This window comes from Gossypium hirsutum, chromosome A02, assembly GCF_007990345.1.
Source record: "Gossypium hirsutum isolate 1008001.06 chromosome A02, Gossypium_hirsutum_v2.1, whole genome shotgun sequence".
NCBI classification, from domain to species: Eukaryota; Viridiplantae; Streptophyta; class Magnoliopsida; order Malvales; family Malvaceae; genus Gossypium; species Gossypium hirsutum.
In genome coordinates this window covers 4,054,965-4,069,951 of record NC_053425.1, presented here as the reverse complement: position 1 = coordinate 4,069,951, position 14,987 = coordinate 4,054,965, and the positions used below count along the sequence as shown (strand labels likewise).

Here is a 14,987-nt window from a genome sequence, read left to right as displayed (position 1 = left end):
AGCGACACCGGACTAAAGCGTATAGGGGTAAAACGTTCAAGGACTCTCATGCAACACTCTTTTTCTAAGTCAAACTAAAAAAGGTAATTACTTTATCAGGTCCCTAAACGTTTTGCCCTAACACGCTTCAGTCCGATGTTGCCAATTTGTTAGCCAGTACCAAAAATGTTATTTTCTTTTTAGATTTTTAGAGTAGTGCCGCCTAAAAAAGTGGTGGCATCCAACTCTAATGTAGTAAAAAGGTCGTTCTCATAATTAAAGGTCATTCTCATAATTAATCTTGAAATTAAATTATTTTTATAATTTTTTAAATTTACAAATTCAAATTCTTAAAAAAATCGAAATCTAAAATGCCGCTCAACATTTGTGGATAATATTAAAATTTTAATAAATGATAGAACAAAATTTTATTTTAAAATATAATACAAGATATTTTTATGGGTTGAAACCACTCCCAAGGAGAAATTTGTAAATTAACAAGAAACCTTGCAACTATAAAATGGTTACGTGTGTATTCTTACGACGAATGCAAAGTTAAAGCAATCGCCACCTTCACTTCCTTTATTCTTCTTCTAATCTCTTTGAAAAAGCTTTAATTGCCAGAGCTTAGCTCTCTTAATTTCTTTTACCGGAAATGGGATTGGAAGGCGTGGAACCGTCGTCGTTTATGGCAGATTTTCTAGCAGGGTGCGGTGGTTATGCGGTGGTGGACGGTGGGTTGGCCACCGAGCTTGAACGCCATGGTCAAGACCTCAATGATCATCTATGGAGTGCCAAATGTCTTATCTCTTTTCCCCAACTGGTTCGAAGGGTACTTTCCATTTCCTTCTTTAACTTCGAATGCACGTGTCTCTTCATTACCACGTAGGATTTCTGAAAGAAGTAAACGGAAATTTCTGGTTTTTGTTTAATTGTCGGGGTAATGAAGTATAACACGACAAACAGGTTTTTCCCCTATTTTTAAATTAAAATTATTTTCTTTGTTTGACGGTGTTCAGCGGCGGGTCAGAAATTTATTTTTAAGTAAAATTAATCCATATTTTTATAATTTTTAAAAAATTAAATTAAAATTTTATTATTTTAAAATTAAAGTGTAATTTTATTATTACTAATTTAAAATTTTATAAATTATAAACTACTTTAATAAGAAAATTTTTATCTTAAGGGCCGGGCCTTTGCCTACTCCTGGGCTCTGCTAGTGATAATATATGTTTAGTGGAAAATGAATTATCACATTATGCATAGTCTTTTTTTACTTATTAATTGACATTTTAACAAATTTTTTCATATTATTTACACATAATATTTGTAATTTTTAATTCTAAATCTTAAAATCTAAACCACGAATTCAGAATCCGAACTCTTAACTTTACTCTTGAACTTTAAATTTTAAATTCAAACTTTAAATCTCAAACTAAAAATTCTAAATTCAAACCGAAACTTTGAGGTTGGACTTTATTATTGATTCACAGTTCATGATTTTATTTAAAAATAATTAAATATTAAATATTTTTATAAATAATAAATATACTTATAAGTCTTTAGACCTCAGATTTAAGGTTGTAGGATCTGTTTTCTCCTGTAAGCAACTTTCAGGTGGATTGGAAATTAATTTTTAATTCACATATTATTATGTTATTAATTTTATTTAATAATTATCATTTATTTTAATAGTTCCATAAATATTACTTTATTTATTTTTAAATATCTGTAATGAGACAGCCACGTGTAAAAACCTGTACTTGACAGCTAAGAGGTTTTCTTAGTTGTCATGTGATATGTTCATGACGTTTGTCTATTTCTATTTCCGGTAACATATCCATATTATATTATAATATGGTTTTTTATTCATTTATATAAGTATAATTTCGAATTATTTATAGTACCTTCCTAATTCGAAGGATAATACTCTTTAAATGCATTCGATTTCACGTCCTCCTGTATTGATAATAATATTTATATCGATCAAGTTAAGATTCAATCGATTTTTTTGAAATTATAATCGAACTAAGAAAAAATCCTGTATAAAACGATCGTAATTAATTTAAAATTTCTGTTTCTAATTAAAAGTAGGGGCTATTGGCAAATGCTTTCCTACCCAAAATTGGCCTAATTGTGTTAAGTATCACTAACATTTCATTTTTCATCCTTTTTAGTCTAAACAACCTTTTTGAAAGTGAGACAAAGTACTAGAATTCTCCAAAATTGGATAACTCAACTATTCATTATTAATGTAAAAGATAAATATATTTTTAAATATTTTACAAATATGACTTTTAGTAATTTTTCTCTCACCCACATCGTAAGTGTAATATAATTTAGTCGCGTTTGAAGTTGGTATAATCATATGATTTTATCGATATAAATTTGACGGAAAATATTAATAGTGTCAATGATTGGGTTAGGGTTTTTAAATGAAAATAGTTAAAGGATTTAGTTCTTAAATTTTTTATATACAAGGATTAAATTTCAAATTTTATTAAGTATAGTGACTGAGAGCAAATTTGACCAATATGTAATATGAAATTTGTTTAGTCCATTTTGTTTGGTTATTGACATGTTTGATGTAATACAATTTGCAGGTTCACCTAGATTACCTTGAAGCAGGTGCAAATGTGATTATAAGTGCATCATATCAGGCAACCATTCAGGGTTTTGAAGCTAAAGGTCTATCCGTTGAAGAAGCTGAAACTTTAATCAAGAGAAGTGTTGAAATTGCATGTGAAGCTCGCGAAATTTATCTCCAAAGATGTGCCAAAGGTTATTGGGACTTCTTTGATAGTCCGAAAATTGATCGACATCCAGTTCTAGTTGCCGCTTTCAGTCGGCAGCTATGGTGCTTATTTGGCTGATGGATCCGAGTATAGGTACCATTTTCGGTTTTTATAATCATTTTTCTTGCAATATGTCTCATTGATTCATGGTGTTCCTGTTCACAGTGGCAACTATGGTGCTTCGATGACATTGGAAACATTGAAGGAGTTCCATAGGAGAAGGCTGCAGATTTTGGCCAACTCGGGTGCCGATCTCATTGCGTTCGAAACAATTCCAAACAAGCTAGAAGCTCAGGTATTCGTTAATTGGCCGTAAATAACGAACGTAACGTTATGTATATAATGATGATTTTGGTTGAAATCTGAGTGCAGGCATACGTAGAGCTTCTCAAGGAGGAAAATATAGACATCCCAGCTTGGTTTTCATTTAGTTCAACAGATGGAACCAATGTGGTTAGTGGTGATCCCATTATAGAATGTGCCAATATTGCAGATTCATGCAGCCAAGTTGTTGCTGTAGGCATCAACTGTACCCCTCCGAGGCTCATCCATGGACTCATTCTCTCTATTAGAAAGGTAACCCCTCATTTGGTCTATACAAATAAGTCCTTGTTATACTTAAACTACCTTGTCAGCAACGTACTATGGAGAGCTTACCCATACTTGTCTCGAGACACAAGGGTGGTTGTCTCAAGGCAATAGTTAGGGGTTTGAAACATAAGAAGCATGTCTTGAGACTTGTTGAGTTTTGATGATTTGAGTTTAGATTTGAATCTTAATTTTATGTTTGACCTTGCATAACCCCAAATTAAGGTATGTGGGCCCAATTGTTCATGATTAAGTGCATTTCACCATCATAATATGAATTATACATGATAATGTCACATTTTTCATTCTAAAGTGGATAAAATTACTTGAAATAATTTAAATTATTCTAACAATGAAATGTGACATATTATATAGGGATCCTTCATTTGGGCCAAGTATGGGGTACCATGAGGGCTTGCCCAACTAATGACACTCACATGCTCGTTATATGAGCCATCACAAGGTCATGTCAAGTAGAACACTAGATAACTGTACTATGACTGTAGGACACCTATCCGGAAGGACTCATACCTAGCCCTGATATCACCAGATTCTCCCCGTTCCCCTGGCTCGCGGCATCCATGTGTGAAATACTCGCACATTAAAGTACTAAACTAGAATTTCTTACCATAACATTGTAATCATCAGGTGACAAATAAACCGGTGATCATATATCCCAACAGTGGTGAGACTTATAATGGAGAAACCAAGCAATGGGAGGTGAGCAGTTTTTATCCTTTTTTTGTAGCTTTTGTAATGAAATCTTTAGAACTGAAATGATTTTTTTTGTGTGTGTGGAAATGAAGAAAACAAGAGGGGAAACAGAAGAGGATTTTGTGTCATATGTAGGGAAATGGAGAGATGCAGGAGCTTGTCTCTTTGGCGGTTGCTGTAGGACTACTCCTAACACCATAAGAGCTATATCAAGGGTTCTCTTTGACAAATCTTCCTGAAATTTTCTTCTTGTTCCCCTTGTAATGGCCAGCAGAAATCTACTAATGAAACCTTAATACAACAGAAACCTACTAATGAGAATCAATGTAATAAAAGGCTGCTTTCCTTGCAGAGCAGTCTATGATATAATAAAAAAAAATGCAGAAATGCAAAAGGAAGTCATATTTCTATATGTATTTGTATGTATGTGAATATCAGCCCAAGAACAGCTTAGTTAAGTTGGCTATTGCAGGCACCAGAAAAGCACTCCAACAATGGCAGCAACCTCTCAAAGCTTAAAAATTCTACCAAAGACAAATTGCAGAAACCTCATTCAATTCAGGAAATTCACCATCCCTGTAGTACTATTATGACCAAGCTTTTAAGTTTCTATGTTTGCCATTAGGTGTGGTATACAATGAAGAACAAAAAGGAGATTTGTCAACTTGGATTACTGCCATTGGTCTAAGATCTTTTTGGTCCAAATCTGGGGATCTCTTTTAGTTAAAATTGATAATATAAACAAATAAGGGCACCAAGAAAGCCTCTTTAAAATACAATGCTCAAAATCTAATCACCATATTTGTCTATTCCATTTAATATTAAAATATTTTTAAAATTTTTATTTTTGTACGATGTTGGAGGTTCGTGACTGCTTCTCCCAACAATATTATCTCGAAAGTTTGAGCATATGTTCTCTCTTTAGAATTACAATGTGCCTTATTATTATATTTCACACTTGTTTAATTTTTTTTAAAATTAATTTAAATAAATTAATTATTTATAAAAATGACTTAAGTGTAAAATCTTGTACGAAAATGACTTGTTTTCTACAGTTCATGTTGGCACCGATAATCTCACTGTCAATACCACCTTTCATAATCATGTAATGATTAATTAATCTATAAAAAAATAAATTTTTTTATATTGGCGTTGTGTTCCTCAACACCTATATATATTTCAAAAATAATTAAAAAATACAAATATTTTGCAATTAAAAAATAAAAAAAAATTATTTTAATAGTTTCCGGCAACAAGAACGCCGGCACAAAGAAACCTTGGTTGAAGATATAAAGAATTGGGAAAAAAAGGGGTGACTCAGATGGCTTGGCTTGGGCGGCAAAACAATTTATTTTTAAAACATATTGCCCTCATTAGTTTAATCAGCAGCACATCTACTTGCCTTGGTTCAAACATAAAAGAGAGACTTGATAGGGGAATTGATGTCTACCTGCCTTAGTTCTTGACTCAAAAGTCAAACAGGGCGGCTGTTCACTCAAAAAGGAAAGCACCATAGTTTGGCTAAGGTTCCTACCAAGTTCCCCAAGCTATCATCTTTTAGTTTATCTATATATACCAAACCTAAATCTTCTTAGTTCTCATCCAAGACTTCAAGTTAATTACACATTCAGTGATTAACCCAAATTTTTTTACAAGAAATCGAGCATGGAAGTAACCTCTGTTGTTCAATTAGACCAAACCAAAGCCAAAGATGAATATCCCAACCTATCTCTCCGACCATTACAAGTTTCAGATGTGGATGATTTCATGGTCTGGGCCAGTGATGAAAAAGTGACACGTTTCTGTACTTGGGAACCTTATACCAACAAAGAAGATGGCTAGAATTACATAAAGAACATTGTTGTGCCTCATCCTTGGTTAAGAGCAATATGTATTGACGACCGACCGGTTGGTGCTATTTCGGTGAGTGCAAATTCAGGCAATGATAAATGCAGGGGTGAACTTGGGTATGTTTTGGCATCCAAATATTGGGGTAAAGGGATTGTAACGAGAGCTGTGAAAATGGTGGTTGATACCATATTTGTTGAATGGCCACATTTGGAGAGACTTGAGGCTTTGGTTGATGTTGAAAATGTGGGGTCTCAGAGGGAGCTTGAAAAAGCTGGGTTTCAAAGAGAAGGTGTTTTGAGGAAGTATTTTATAGTAAAAGGGAGGTCTAGAGACAGGGTTATGTTTAGTTTTCTTTCTACTGATTATCAGAGTTAAAAAAAAAAACTCAGCGTTTGGTCTATTGATTAAGAATGTTTATTCTCATGTTAAACATTGTGAGATTAAATCATATAAATTGTATGTGGAAATGCAGAAAACAAAAGGGGAAAGAGAAGAGAATTTTGTGTCATATGTAGGGAAATGGAGAAATGCAGGTGCTTTTCTCTATGGTGGTTGCTGTGGACTACTCCTAACACCATTAGAGCTATATCAAGGGTTCTCTTTGACAAATCTTTCTGAATTTTTTTTCCCCCTTGTAATGGCCAGCAGAAATCTACTAATGAATCTGGTCTATTTCTTATGTCATATATATATATGAATCTGGACTAAATTATCAGAAAAGACCCTTTTATTTTAAAAAACACGGATATAGGCCACTTTTTGTAAAATTGACAGAAATGGGCCGTTTTTACTAAAACGTGCTTAGTTGGTGCCGTTTTCTAGGGAAAATCAGAAAACCGTGTCTAGCTCAGTGCGTTTTCTCCTTGACTAATAAAGTGTTTCCACCTCAACGTGTTAAGGAAAAACGTGTCTAGGTTAGTGCGTTCTTTCTGTCCCCCCCAACGGTCACTTCCAACAGTCACCAACCCCACCCCCCATGGTCCCCCACCTACTAATTTCTCACATTTATCTCTTAAATCTCTCAAATTTCTCTATCAACTCTTAAGAACGCGTTAATTTGGATGCGTTTTTCCTTAGTGCACTAAGGTGGAAGCGCTTAACTGATCAGGGAAAAAACTTGCTGAGCTGAAAAAGCTTTTCTGATTTTCCCTTAAAAATGGCACCAGCTGAGCGCGTTTTAATAAAAACGGCTCATTTTCATCAATTTACTAAAAGTGGCCTATTTCCGTGAATCTGTATGTATGTGAATATAAGCCCAAGAACAGATCAGTTAAGTTGGCTATTACTGGCACCAGAAAAGCACTCCAAAAATGGCAGCAACCTCTCTAAGCTTAAAAATTCTACAAAAACAAATTGCAGAAACCTCATTCAATTCAGGAAATTAGGAACTAAGGCCTAATTCACCATCCCTGTAGTACTATTATGACCAAGCTTTTAAGTTTGCATGTTTGCTATCAGATGTGGTGACCCTTTGAGTGCAATGGAGGTCTTCAATACAATGGAGAACAAAGAGGAGATTTGACAACTTGGATTGCTGCCATTGGTCCAAAATCTTCAATATAATCTGGGGATCTTTTCTTTTTGGTCCAAAACCTGGGATCTCTTTTAGTTAAAACTGATAATATAAATAAATAAGTGCACCAAAAAAGCCTATAAAATAGAATGCACAAAACCTAATCACCATATTTGTCTATTACATTTAATATTACAATATCTTTGAAATGATTTTTGGGTTAATTTTTTTATTTTATTTTTTTTACTCTCTATATCCGATTTAGAGATTCATTTACCATTTTTAAAATCTCGAAAACTTTAGTTACTAGTGTAATATAATTAGTAAAAACTTTATTTAATACCTGAGTATTATAATAGTTAAATATAAAATAAAAAATAATTAGTATAAAATTAAAGTCAATGTGGTCAAATAATCATTTAAATTGACATCTACCAGCCTTAGTTCTTGATTCAAAAGTCAAACAGGGCGGCTGGAAAAAGTACCACTCAGTTCTTGCTCCTCACTCAAAAAGGAAAGCACCATAGTTTGGCTAAGGTTCCTAGCAAGTTCTCCAGGCTATCATCTTCTAGTTTGTCTATATATACCAAACCTAAACTTTGTTAATTCTCATCCAATTTTTCAATTTAATTACACATTCAGGGACCAACCCAAATTTTCTTACAAGAAACCCAGCATGGAAGTAACCTCTGTTGTTCAATTAGACCAAACCAAAGCCAAAGATGAATGTCTCAACTTATCTCTCCGGCCATTACAAGTTTCAGATGTGGATGATTTCATGGTCTGGGCCAGTGATGAAAAAGTGACACGTTTTTGTACTTGGGAACCTTACACCAACAAAGAAGATGGCTTGAATTACATAAAGAACAAGGTTGTGCCTCACCCTTGGTTTAGAGCAATATGTGTTGACGATCGACCGGTTGGTGCTATTTCGGTGAGTGCAAATTCAGGCAATGATAAATGTAGGGGTGAACTTGGGTATGTTTTGGCCTCCAAGTATTGGGGTAAAGGGATTGTAACGAGAGCTGTGAAAATGGTGGTTGATACCATATTTGTTGAATGGCCACATTTGGAGAGACTTGAGGCTTTGGTTGATGTTGAAAATGTGGGGTCTCAAAGGGTGCTTGAAAAAGCTGGGTTTCAAAGAGAAGGTGTTTTGAGGAAGTATTTTATCCTGAAAGGGAGGTCAAGAGATATGGTTATGTTTAGTCTTCTTTCTACTGATTATCAGAGTTAATAAATCTCAACGTTTGGTCTATTTGGTATATTAGTTGAAGGTATTTCTAAATAAGCATGGTGAGATTAAATTATTTGAATTATTTGTTAATATGATTATTTGTAAAAAATTAAATGCGATTTTTTTTTGTGTTATAATAAATATTTATTTAAAGGTTGAAAAATCCTGTTTTAATCAAAATTAAATAGTAAAAGTATAGTTCTATATAAACTGTGATACAATTCTCGACCTCTCTCCCCCTACAAATCCTCTTATTTGAACTGCGTGGCATAGATTTGTAGAAACCAAGATCATCAAAGCTAAAACAATGATCCAATGGACCAAATGTATGCTTTGGGTGATGCTCAAGTACCATTAACTCGACAAGTGTTTGAACTAAAACCCATGTGAGCCCTCAAATATTTAGTTGAACCCAATTGGGCTATTCTGTCAATGAAATTATGCATTATTTAGCTCAATTGGCCAGTAGTTTCATATTATTTGATTTTTAATTATCCGATTTATTCTAACGAAATTCATGATTTTGTGTAGAGTTCTCTCATTAAATAAATAAATTATCCAATCGATTTTCGATTTTGTTTCCATAAAAATTCATCATAATTACTTTTCTAAATAAACAAAATATACCCAATTATAATATATCCAAATATCCCGGAAAAAAGTCTTTCAAAAACAAAAAAATCTGAAAAAAGAACTCTTTAATTTATATCTATTAATGGGTTAGGCTATTCGCTTAGGATCCTTCGAAATTTAGTTTGGACAAAATATTAAGCCCCAAAAATATGTTTGGGCAAAAATAATTAAGCTCATTTAAAAAATGAGTTGAGCTCGGACTTGCCTAGCCTGACCTGTTTTAAAGTTTATAATATTTTATATTATGTAATTTAGAACTAATTGAAAAAATAAACTATACTAAATATATAATACTATTCAAAGGTAAAGGTAGAATTATTTTGAAGGGAGGGCCGAAATTAAATTATAAATTTTACGATAGTAAAAATGTAATTTCACAATTTTAATAACATATATCTTTATAATTTTTAAAGGATTAAATTAAATTTTATTTTTTTTTAAAGAGGTCAAAATATAATTTTATCTTTACTAATTTAAAAATTTTAAAAGTACTAAATGAACTATTTTTTATTTTAGAGTGGTAAGGCTCTTGCCAACCCATAGCTACGCCTTTGAAATTATTCTAATATGAATATTAAACACATTGTACTCCTAATAAAAAAACTTAAATTTAAATATTGAAAATAATATTATTAAAAGGGACATCTACGAACTCTAATTTGAACAAACATAAAATATATTAATATTTAGACTCCACCCGAACCCGACTCAACCCTACCCATAACCTCTACTCTAATCATATAACCCGAATCTGCACCCGGATCCGGTCACTTGCCTTCTTTAGCTATAACCTCAAGATCCCAATAGAAAACGGAAAACAACAGAAAAGAATACTCAGTCGCAAAGCTCAGAGCTTTAGCAACGATCACAAGCTACAATTCATCACCGCCAAATCCAATTAAACAACATAAGTAGTTTCCTGCTAGAATCATCGAACCTGTAAGAAATTTCCCTTCTTTTTTTCTTCTTCTTTGAATCCGTCAAGATGGACCCACTTTCCGCCCTCCGCGACTTCACAATCCGGGGTGAGCTTGACAAAATCATCCGAGTCAACGACGAGTTCCGATTTGGCACCGAGTATTCCTTCCCATGTTCCGCCGAAACCGCCTACCGTTCCAAGCAAGGCAACCTCTACAACCTTGAAACCTTGGTTTTCTATATCCAAAATCACCATCTCAAGCACACCGATTACATGCACAACTCCCTCTCCCTCCGTATCCCCGCCGTAACTTTCACCGACCGGAAACCCCTCCTGGATTACCTTACCGGGAAAGTCTCCACTTCCGACTCTATCGTTTGGAATCCACCTAAGTTCCCTGACGAGTTTCGACCTGACCCATCTGGGTTCGATCCGGATAGTACTAAACCTAAAGGTAATGCCAATGATGCTGTTTTGGATGAAATAGGAGATGCCCATTTTAGTATTAAAGATAAAGAGACTGAAACTGCGGATTTTATGGGAATAATTCGATCGGTTGAGAAACCATTGAAGGATAGAGAAGGGATTTTGGAATGTAAAAATAAGGATTTTTATAGTGTTCTTGTTGCAGCCACCAAAAGGGAAGAAGAAAGGCAAAGACTTGAGTCTCAGCAGAGGAAAGATGGGTTAGTTGCTAAGAGTAGATTAATGGGGGCTGAAGAGAGGGGATTGGGGTTAAGTTATGGGGATGAAATGATGGGATTTGATTCGAAGCCGAAAATGCATTTAAAAGGGAGCAAACTTGGGGAAGGAGTGCCTATTATTTTAGTGCCGAGTGCTTTTCAGACTTTGATTACTATTTATAATGTGAAGGAGTTTTTGGAAGATGGGGTTTTTGTGCCTACTGATGTGAAGGTGAAACAGATGAAAGGGACGAGACCGGAGTGTGTTACTGTGCAGAAGAAGTTTAGTAGGGACAGAGATAGGGTAGTAACAGCCTATGAAGTGAGAGATAAGCCTTCTGCTTTGAAGCCAGAAGATTGGGATCGCGTAGTGGCAGTATTTGTGTTGGGGAAGGAGTGGCAGTTCAAGGATTGGCCTTTCAAGGATCATGTGCAGATTTTTAATAAGAGTAAGTGGGATTTTTAAGCTTTACCTGGATTGTTAATTGCGTGTTATTATCCTTGTGCTGGCCTTTTTGAGTGTGGTGTAAAACTCGAATATCAGATGAGAAGTTTATCTAATATGTATCGTGCATTAAACTATGCATATGATGAGTTTTTGTGTAGTTGAGGAGTCAGAATTCTAGTTGTGGGATGGTGTTTTTAGTGAGTGTTTAATGTATGATACTTCTAGCTTGTAGCTTTTACTTGTCAGGGTTTAAGATCGTTTATTTGGTCCGTGTAAGTAGAGGATGTATCTAATTTGTTTTTGCATTTTTTATTAGACTGAACACTCATCTTGAATTTTATGCAGTTATTGGTTTTTTCATGCGATTTGAAGATGACAGTGTAGAATCTGCAAAGATTGTGAAGCAATGGAATGTGAAGATTATCTCGGTAAGAAAATCTTTCTTCAATTTCTGTCCTATTCTCATCTTAGTTTTACCAAATTTTAGTGGAACCTAGAGTTTTTCCTCTCTCTTATCCTCTTCGTTTCTTGGTTTCTGTTTTTCTCAATGTGCCATTGCTGTGCAGATTAGCAAGAATAAGAGACACCAAGATAGGGCTGCAGCTTTGGAGGTTTGGGACAGACTAGAAGAATTTGTGCGGGGACGATCACATTCGTAAATCATTCAGCTTTTAGGAAACATTAATATGTATGTCTTTGATGTTCATGTGCTAGGCCTTCATCCTTGATGTATTTTGGATTTTTTCAAGTATTCAAGAATATCGATAAGCTTTTTATGACAATTGGCGTTCTTGTTATATTCCTCTTGTGATGCATTGCAATTCAATGAAGTGAATATATGTCTAGATCCTTTTGTAATCTTAACTGCATTTCCTTGTGGCAGATGTTAGATTTAAGATATTATGTTGTTCACTGTCTTGCTCTTTTATCTGCATTACTAGAGAGAAGTGATTTCGGATATTCTGATAAAGGACTAAACCATTACCCGGATTGTTCTCCTATTATCTCTCATCTGATCTAAGTTTTGTTCATAATGATTTCTTTAAATTGCTATCCCTATCCTTTTTCAGCTTTAACACATTACTTCCTAACATGTGAACTCCCTGTATAGCTTAATTGATATGAAAGTTGGTGCATAGGGCCCAGATATCATCCTAAGAGCATGTGAACTCCCTTTGTGTTATTGAGTTGGCTTGCATACCAATGGTCTATTTCCTGTCGAGTTCTAGCATAAACAGCTTTAGGCTGTTCTCAAGATTCATTTCCTTAGGCTTTTGCGTGAGTAAACGGTAGAAGAGCATTGTCTTCTTGCTTTGATGCTTTCTTTTACAGTTTGTTACTTTGAACTGCTATACATATATAAATCCTGTATTATATATTCATATCATATGGAAGAAGTAATCACAAGCAATCTTTTATTGAGAAGGGAGGAGAAGCCAGATTTCTCTTCAGCTATACAAAATCATAGGACCCTGGAGTAGTGGAGGGGATAAAAAAAATTACATGTAACCTCAACCAAAGGGGAATGGACACTAACAAATAAAAAAAATACAATATAGTGTTTTTGCTAACATGAAGTGTCATGAGAGGTAGGGTATACTAGAGAAGATTCAGTGTGATGTGAAGATTGAACTATATGATGTTGCCAACAGAAGGAAGGTGAACAAAGAGAGTGACAATTTGGTGGTGCTTCCATCAGATGAGCCATTCTCCCGTGCAGTTGGTACACTTCTAGATCCATCTCCTGCATCCACTTTTAATGCTTACACCAATAAGTAGTGTTTTGAATAACAAATAATAGATTTGGCTAATGTCTCATTGTTTTTCATGCTATTTGAGATTGTTTTAACTTATATGTGAAAAGTTTAGTGCAATCTAGATGCCCATGTGTGGGAGTAAACCGGTGATGATGGTTGTCAACTATTTTATACCTGTTGGAATTTTGCTTCCAGATTCAGGTGATCCTACCGGAGAGTCTGCTGGAGCTGGAGAAGCAGCTGGAAACAGACAGGGAAAAGTTTTTTGAGTAAATTCCAGTGATCTCTTATATTTCTTGATTTATCATTGCATAAACCTTAAGTTCTGGGAATAAGAAAGAATTTTTGCCTTTTATGCGAAAGGTTGATGGTAAAAATTGAAATGCATATATGTAATTGCATCCTTACCATTACAACTGCTGATAGGTGGAGTCTGAACATTGCATGAATCAGGTAAGGCCAAAGCTTGAGTCTGGTTGATGTTGATCCCAAATGATGAACCACCACCATTAAGGACCTGGCACAAGCATCTCGGTGATGAACGCACGACATTAGCTAGCTGCGTGCAACATTGTTGAGATGGGGTTGATGAGGACCCTGTAATGTAACTCAAACAGGGTGACATGCCGATCAACACACTAGCGCAACCTGATTGAGCTGTGGCTCCTGCACAAAGCATAGCTACTACAACCAAGACAAGATATGTTGCCATCTTCCCTTTTTCTGCTGTAATCGTAGTGATGGCGGAACTGTGAGGCTTTTATAGGGGGAAACTATGCAATGATGGCTGTTGTAGGTAACCAACTACAAGTTTTATATCTTTCAAGGGTTCAATGGTGGAGGATTCGTGGGTGACCAACCTATATATACATACAGTCAACTAAAGCTGAAGTGAAGAAAGCATAACGTGTGTCCAACTCCTTACATTTTTCCAGAGAATTTAGCTTTTAAGAACATTCATTGCAAAGTTAAAAAAAGACAATGAGCTAAAATTTGTGTATTGGGGAAGGTCGTTGCTTGCTTCATCTTTGGGGTTCCCTTTGAAAATGATACTTACTCTTGTTTATTGCTTGGGATCAAAGAAAACTGATTGTCGCCATTTATGATTTAGGATATAGCACGTGTGCAAGGGTCCAATGGCTGACTCTGAAACGAAGGAAAATTATAATCAATTCATTATCATCGACATTGTAAAGAGGACACGTATTGCGGTTGTTGGTTCAGCTGCTTCTTTTACCCAAAGTCTCTTTCAAAGAAGTTCAGGATTTATAGCTTGAGAAGTGCTAACTGGTGGATTTGGATTTGAAATGAAAAGATTTGTCTATAATAGTAAAATAGCCCTAAACTGTATTGCTTTATTTAGGTGAACCCTATTTAATTTACACCTAGTAGCCTTTTATCCTTTGATTTTTTATTTAAGCAAGTGCTTTTTTATTAAAGTGATTGATTTATGTTTAGAGTTTATTTAGGTAAAAATTAAAAGTTAGGGAGTTATTTTGATATTAATTTATAATACATGGGAGTTTTGCTGCTGTATGGTCTTTGCTGTGGCAATAAGATCTCTTAGCTCCACCTATTTAGCTTCAAGTAGCTCTGCCACTGTTGCTGGTTCACCAAACCATGAAAAATACATAAACCAATAATCTCAGATAGCAAGGTCACTCCTATCGGACAATCATAACTTACTACCCACATATCCTGTAATTTAAGTGATGTCACATTATTCACTTAACAAGAATTTTGGAAGAGACCAATCAGAGGTAGCTATGAGTCCCAAAAGATCATCTTATATAAGCCCTTTCTCACCTCAAAGAGAGGGTATAACGTCACCCTGCACTCGCTCAACATTCATCCTTACTTAACTCTCTCT

At 34.8% G+C, this 14,987-nt stretch overlaps 3 protein-coding genes and 2 pseudogenes across 6 annotated transcripts; 4 read left to right on the top strand and 1 right to left on the bottom strand.

Moving 5' to 3' along the window:
* The first annotated feature begins 515 nt into the window (after positions 1–515).
* LOC121214800 (homocysteine S-methyltransferase 3-like) lies at positions 516–4,467 on the top strand (annotated as a pseudogene).
* A 1,134-nt stretch (positions 4,468–5,601) lies between these two features.
* On the top strand, positions 5,602–6,445 carry LOC107927716 (uncharacterized N-acetyltransferase p20-like; annotated as a pseudogene).
* A 1,474-nt stretch (positions 6,446–7,919) lies between these two features.
* LOC121214796 (uncharacterized N-acetyltransferase p20) lies at positions 7,920–8,750 on the top strand. The gene has a single exon (XM_041089045.1). The coding sequence runs from the start codon at positions 8,117–8,119 to the stop codon at positions 8,675–8,677; it is 561 nt and encodes a 186-aa protein (XP_040944979.1). The 5' UTR covers positions 7,920–8,116; the 3' UTR covers positions 8,678–8,750.
* A 1,223-nt stretch (positions 8,751–9,973) lies between these two features.
* Positions 9,974–14,216, top strand: LOC121214793 (protein CDC73 homolog). 2 transcript variants are annotated; one of them, XR_005910540.1, is made up of 5 exons: positions 9,974–11,361; positions 11,706–11,788; positions 11,927–12,048; positions 13,313–13,386; positions 13,571–14,216. XR_005910540.1 is itself a non-coding variant. In XM_041089027.1 (3 exons), exons 1-3 carry the CDS (start codon positions 10,296–10,298, stop codon positions 12,017–12,019), a joined length of 1,242 nt encoding a protein of 413 aa, XP_040944961.1. In that variant the 5' UTR covers positions 9,974–10,295; the 3' UTR covers positions 12,020–12,205. The 2 variants fall into 2 exon arrangements, 1 of the variants encoding a protein (XP_040944961.1); XM_041089027.1 differs by lacking the exons at positions 13,313–13,386; positions 13,571–14,216 and having other exon boundaries at positions 11,927–12,205.
* Positions 12,759–13,829, bottom strand: LOC107927747 (non-specific lipid transfer protein GPI-anchored 5). Of its 3 annotated transcripts, none has more exons than XM_016858848.2 (3): positions 13,526–13,829; positions 13,292–13,357; positions 12,759–13,113 (listed from the first exon to the last, which is right to left on the bottom strand). In XM_016858848.2, the coding sequence occupies exons 1-3, from the start codon at positions 13,827–13,829 to the stop codon at positions 12,971–12,973; spliced, it is 513 nt and encodes a 170-aa protein (XP_016714337.2). In that variant the 3' UTR covers positions 12,759–12,970. The 3 variants fall into 3 exon arrangements, with proteins under 3 accessions (XP_016714337.2, XP_016714338.2, XP_016714339.2); XM_016858849.2 differs by having other exon boundaries at positions 12,759–13,104; XM_016858850.2 differs by lacking the exon at positions 13,292–13,357 and having other exon boundaries at positions 12,759–13,104.
* Positions 14,217–14,987: the final 771 nt, after the last annotated feature.